Here is a 6,981-nt window from a genome sequence, read left to right on the forward strand (position 1 = left end):
TTTCAGATTGTCACATATTAATTTTAATATTTTCGAATTTCATTTAGTGCACAGAAACACTATAACCAGCATAAATAATTAGAACACAAGGGTGTTTAGAGAAAGTTGAATACTGAGTAAACGTGGTACATGGTCTAGCAGATGATCCAAGTGATGAATATGCATTGTCATAAAAAAGTAGGCCTACATGTATGTAAATACCAGTCAAAATCATATACAGTAAATTTCGCGTATAGCGAACTTTCAATTTTCATTCGTTAAGAACCTATGGTTGTACTATAAGTTTAGTACACTGTATATACAAGTATGTCCCTATTTATAACCACTCTTTTTATATCCGGAGTTTAACAATTTACGATTTACAAATTAGACCTATAGTAAATCATTTCGCCGAATTTAAACATATTCGCTACATCAGGAATTTACTGTATTCATAAACTGTATATTGATAAACCCTCGATGTACCAATGATGTACTAAATAAAATGAATATAAAATAATATTGCAGATTGCACTTAAAGTTAAATTACAGCAAAAAAATTCGTAAAGTGAAAAATGATGATAAACTTTAAAGCATAGATATTTCAAGCACCACAACTCTTCAATTTCACATTGTACATAACAAATAAACAAAAATTGATATAAAAGACTGAACAATGAGCGACATTTATTCGTCCTTGTGAGGTTCTGGATCGCTGTCAAAGTGTTTATTCTTCCCTGGCTGTTGGACAATGCCGTAAGGTTTAAGGTGGTATAATAAATAGTCCATTAGATACATATCGGAGGGGGACATATAATGAAAGGAGATGCTGTAGTCACTGCAGCAACCAAGACCCTGTAAGGAGGAAAAAGATAGATTTCGATAAAAGTTTTAAAACAAAACATTACAAAAAACATGAAACAAATTCAAGATTTGATTTTTCTAGGTTACTCTCGAAAGTAAAATCCATGAGAACAAAACTGTAATTCAGATAACTGAGGTAAAACATGTAAAAATCTAACCACCAATTTAGCTGACGCTAGTTACAAATATATCGACTGTGTTTTATCAAGGGCATTCCATTTGAGATGCTGGGAAATTTAGCTTTTAGATCTACCTTTCGTGGCTTATGGGCGCTGTATTTGTAAAACCACTCCGGGTGGTGGCCTTCCAGATGAGCGATTGGCACAAAAGGGTGGAAAGTCTCCTTGCCAAACATGTCCAAAGAATCACCTGCTTTTATCCCTAGCTTCATCATACATCTACCCAGTTCTGCGTCCTCCGCGCCGCCATCTTGCCTGCAGATGAACGGGTTGACGCTGCCTTCCGTTACAAACTTATCTAGGCTAGCTCTACTCAAGACATAGCCCGCACCGCCACTGAAGTAACCCTGCTTCACAATAGGCTTGAATTTATGCCCGAAGAAAACTAGAGATTTGGGACTGTGATGTGACAAAAAGTATCTCAAGTTTTCAACTATCATAAAAGTGTCATCGTCTGCTTTTAAAAACCAGTCGAATTGATCCCTATAATGTTCGTAACAATATTTAAACGCTTGTATCGTTTTCCCAGTCAAATGTTCGCGCCCTTCGGACACTTGTAGACCGACTGTTGGGAAAGAGGTGTTGGTCTGGCTACTGAAAAATATCACTTTATTGCACCGTTTTCCCCACGTGTTTTTCACGGCAGTTGCTTTTTTGGCCAAGTTCTTTGGCGCAGTCATCACCCAGCACAAGACACGAACTTTCTTACGAAGGTCATTCGCAGCATCTTCGTTGACATCTACAAGAAAACGAAGGAACAAAATTTGAAACTGAATCTAAAGACATAAAGGGATAGTAAGAGATAATATGCTTTGCATTTTTTGAAACCAGAGAAAAAAAAAACAGAACATATTTCAACCAAAAGGGTTTGTCAAAATATTTTGACAAAATAATATTGATGAAATTACAGCAAAGTACTATCAATGTGATACAATGACCTTGTCATTAAATACAATTTGTCATTATTTACACACTAAATTGTCTATGAATTTTTCCGGTTATCCCAATTATGAGAGCACATGGCGGGTTTGATCAGTTGACAGGGACTGCTCACTCCTCCATGGCACTCGATCCCACCTTTGATGTTTTTGAGGTCCATATTTGCTCTGCTCCTGACTTGTATCGTTTGAAATGGACATTTGAGCTTGAATACTTTTCGTTATCTCCAAATTTCGTTATGTAAAATTCTAGATATCTGTATATAATTTAAAACTTTATTTAAGGTATACAACAGATTGATGTGATTTTGATACATGTATAAATTAATCAATACCGCTATGGTGGTGATAATCCTGTAGTATTGGTCCCCCAAGTCCTCGGAATTCTTCGTAGTCCAAGACTTCACTGTTATCTTCTGTTACATCGCCTATGAACACAGCCATAACAGGGAAATAAATACAACATATGTATCGTCACATCTCAGTATCAATTCTTACCTATTTTTAAACATTATTTTTACTTTTTTCATTATAAGCAAAAAGGAATTTTATGGAGGATAAAAGAGGATAAAGAACAGCCGTCTAGTATGAAGGGTGAAAATGCTTTGCTTTTTACACAACACTCGAAATCTACTTTTTTTACGGCTTTCCTGGCCAAGTTTTGATTGTTGAATTGAAAAGTATCTTTTTCAAGATCTTTTTTTTTTTGAGAGGAGGATCCGAAAAATGGGATTGGGAACATTCCGTAATAAATCTATTTTAAAAAAAAAAAGCTCTTGAAATTTATGTTCTGTCCTTTAAAAACGTTACTTCCTTAATTTGTCCATTGAATTAGGCCTAACACCGCAAGAAACAGTTTTAAATGACCATTTCTTAATCCCATTTGTCAACAGTCTTTAATTTATTACCTTCATACCACAAGTTGTTCATTGCCATGAAGAACATGGAGAAGCTGAAAGTTGTACAGACGAGGGCGAAGAGGAACCCCACCCGAGGTCTGTTGCGGGGGGATATGTCCCCCTCCATCACGAATACCTGGACCTTGTCCGCGCCACTATATTCCACTGTCATCCGCCACAACCCTGTATAATTATTATCTATTATAGTGAATAAAAAGGATGAGGATTCCTTGTACCTGGAATGCGTAATTCTAATGCAACTTTTTTTCTTGCATCTTATCTGTCAAGTATTCCTGTTTGTTCATTGATGTTTCGGGATATAATAATTGAGAGAGAGAGGGGGGAAGGGGAAAGAGAGAGATAGAGAGACAGAGAGAGAGAATACCTGTAGAATCCAATGAAAAGGTGAAAATAATCAATACATCGTATTCTAATAACCAGATAACAGGTACTAGTATACCAGGAAAACGCCATTTTTATCATTTTATCACCAATGATATTTTATTAGCATCTCACAGAAATGGATTTTTCCAAATCTTACCTTTTTCGAAAAACCATGGCAGTTTATGTATATATCCTATTCTATTTCCCTCAGCCAGCATAAACAACCTGTTGAATGAAGACACTCGTGATTATACATGCACTTGGAACAGGTTCCTCGCTATTGAAAAGTAAATGTATACCTGTGCGAATATTATGGTTCAGAAGGTTTTTGATCAGTCACCCGTGTCAATGAGGTATTTAAATGACAGGAATACCCCCTAATCCGTCCTGTAGGGTATAAAAAACTAACTGACCGTGGAAAAGATTCGGACTAAATCCAAAAGTGGAAGTTTCATCGATTTTTTAGTTTTTCCCGATTTTCTTGGGAGATCAACGTACAAATACGTTGCTGAAATTGGAGGGTACAAAGAAAAGCAACTGCATGTATGTGTACTGGACGAAGGTGAACATCTTAACAACCCCCCCACCCCCCACATACACACACACCCTCACATACAGAGAGAGAGAGAGAGTTTAAGAAAATACTATAATTAATTAATTCATATATGTTGTCCATTTTTATAACATTTCAAGGTCCAGCAAAGATAAAGGAGAGGGAGATATTTGAGCCGCAGAGGAATTTTTTCAAAGAGATCCAGTTTGAAAGAGCATTTGTTTAATATTTTTCTGATTATTTACACCATTAATATTTTCTAAATACATACACGTGCATGTATTCAACCACTTACTTCTGCTTAGATTTAAATTGTTCTAATAAAATACCTGATCGATCCATTTAATCACAACTCACCTCCATTATTTGCTCACATTTTCTTCCACAGAATCTTCTTATTTTTTCCCATAATATTCATAAAAGTGAAACAGTGCAGTAGGCCTACTCGAGTATTTATTTCGCCCTAAGATTCCCTGGCCACATCCTTGTTTATGAGAAAGTCTCGATATCGGATATCCGTCATTAATCCATTACAAGGGCATGTATTCTGATAATTTAATGCTCCAAGATAAGATAAAGTCTGCATAATTTTCTACACAGTTCATTGTAGTTTTTATCCCATTTTGTATTTGGCAAATGTGGACATGCAGAGAGGAGGAAGTTTGGGACCAGATTTTTTAATAAATAGAATAGTTATAGTATTATCTCAGATTATTGCATATATTCAAAAACAAAGCATAAGTCAAAATTAATATTTTATGAATTGGAAAATATAACAGTTCTTTAATATTTTTACTCATCTTCGTCCTATACTATGAAGGGTACGTACTAGCTGGTACAGATCCAGATATAAATGATAAGATGACTGATATCTCTAACAAAGCAATGGATGAGCCTTCAAAACACACACAAAAAAACATAAACCCAGTTATACATGTAGAATAAAAACACGTTGCTAGTGCAATGGATCATCTGTAAATTGACTTGACAAGTATATTAGTGCTTCTATAATAAAAGATGATAAAATAAAAAGCTCCTTTGTCAGGAAGGATACCCATTTTAAAACTGTTTAAAAAATACGAAGATGAGGATAGAAATTGACATCTTCTCGTTCAACAATTCCCATTATGATTTTTTTTTGTTGAAATTTAAATGGTCTTTCAATAAGTTAAAACATTAACATACCTTAAAAGTATAAAAATAAAAAGTTGGTGCTTTTCGCATTTGTTTTCCTTTTCTGAGCAAACGTGCCATTATTATTATTTTTATATATTTCATTTATTTTTTTTTTATTGATTTTAAATACAAACTTTGACATGACACATACACAGACACACCAAGGTTGGGAGAGTTAAAAATGTAAAAATGTACAATTTTGAAATATCATGAATGTGTGTATGAATACACAAATCACACAAATATGATTATGACATTATCTTCTAATATTTATGTTTTAATATTGTTGGCTTTCAAACAATTTTTCATTTTTCCCTGATGGCGAATTTATAATACACATATAATTTTTTTCACTTTGAATAGTTAGTAAAATGTTGGGATTGTTGAAATATTATTGTTTAATAAGTAACAAAAAATTAATGTGATCATCAAGAGCCTATAACTTACATACAAAATTTTATTATTTTTTCAGTTTTTTCAAATAGCACACAACATACAATAAATTGGGTACAAAATAAAAGAAAATATGTGTAATTGATTCAACATCTTGCTGACTAGAGAACATAGCTCATTTTCCTGGCATTTTAATGACAAAAATAAGTACTTATTTTACCAAAATTATTTAATTAACTTTATAAATCAAACCATAAAAGTCTTGTGTCTTTTGTTATTGAGAGGTTAATATTTCTTCTAATTTACAATTTCCATTAAATTCCTGATGTAACTGCAAAAAGTGTGTGTGATTCACACTTTGGAAAAAGTATATATACACAGTCATATATGTATCAAAATTGTTTTAAACCTTTTTTATCTTAGAATACAGCCAATTTCAAATTTTGGCAAAAAAGGTGAAAACAAACAGTGATTGATCTCAAAAATTAAAATACCATTATTTTTAATTTTTATATATTGACCTTGACTCTGGAGTTTGACTTGCATTTGAGAAGCTTTATTAAGCTGCAATACGAGGACATCAGTTTTCACAAACGCATCTTGTTTCTGCGTGTTTTAAAAACAGTTTTATATTGTCTTTTAAAGTTGTTTTAATGTTGTTGGCTTTCAAACAATTTTTCATTCCTTTTGTGGAAAAAAAATAAGAACTTCCATTTTCTGATGGCAAAAAGTTATTTTTGCAATTATTAAAGTAAAAAAAAAATTAATGTGATCATCAAACTTTTCGTTACAAAATTTGACTCACACAAAGTTTCTTTTACTGTATACAACATACTTTTTTCAAAATATGAAGAAAAGGGCAACATTAATAAAAATTTTGGCAAATACAATTGGCATGAAATGAAACCGTAAACGTCTAATAAATTACATAATTAACTTTATAAACTTAACCTATAAAACGTCCCTCTTCTGAGGGAGAGGTTAATATTGTTACATCTAATTTACAATTTCCATTTATAGTGTACAAAAAATTGAAAAACTCAAGAGAAATACATTTCTCAACAAAATGAATATTTTATTGAAAAATATCATTCACATTAGATTACAAGCATGATTTCAAATGAATAAGGTGAAAACAAATAGTGATTGCTAGAAATCTTTTTTGAAAATATGTTATATAGGTCATAAAACAGACCCCAGGAATTTCAAAGGTGGAACCATGCCCAGAAGGAGTAAGCATTTTGAGTGACCAGTCACATCCGCCGCAAGCTCTGTCTATTCATCAGGTAGACGGAACTTTTCCAAGTCAAATGAAGTTTAAAAACAAAAGCATTTAACAATTCGTATGAAAAAGGACAAGATAGGCTAAGACCCCTTTTTGGCCCCAGATTTTGGAGTGTCTTTCAGAGTGACGCATCAATTTTTCCATAAAAACATGCTGTCACCCCTGCCACAAAATGAGCATTGATTCTAAGTTTTGAAATACACAGAGGTCCCAGAGAGGTCCGATAACAGGTCAATTTTCGAATTTCCTTATTATGCAAATTTTCATCGATTTTACAACACATTTTGTTTCGGAAAATATCATAGAGCACAAGCTTGCCTATCTACGAAAT

General features: G+C 33.1%; 1 protein-coding gene across 1 annotated transcript; it reads right to left on the bottom strand.

Moving 5' to 3' along the window:
* On the bottom strand, positions 1-4,172 carry LOC134279479 (glycoprotein-N-acetylgalactosamine 3-beta-galactosyltransferase 1-like). The gene is made up of 6 exons (XM_062761889.1): positions 4,154-4,172; positions 3,399-3,468; positions 2,869-3,038; positions 2,296-2,388; positions 1,097-1,761; positions 1-834 (listed from the first exon to the last, which is right to left on the bottom strand). Exons 3-6 carry the CDS (start codon positions 3,029-3,031, stop codon positions 667-669), a joined length of 1,089 nt encoding a protein of 362 aa, XP_062617873.1. The 5' UTR covers positions 3,032-3,038; positions 3,399-3,468; positions 4,154-4,172; the 3' UTR covers positions 1-666.
* Positions 4,173-6,981: the final 2,809 nt, after the last annotated feature.

Source organism: Saccostrea cucullata, unplaced genomic scaffold (genome assembly GCF_032062105.1).
Source record: "Saccostrea cucullata isolate Sc308-1 unplaced genomic scaffold, CSIRO_AGI_Scuc_v1 ctg97, whole genome shotgun sequence".
Classification (NCBI taxonomy): domain Eukaryota; kingdom Metazoa; phylum Mollusca; class Bivalvia; order Ostreida; family Ostreidae; genus Saccostrea; species Saccostrea cuccullata.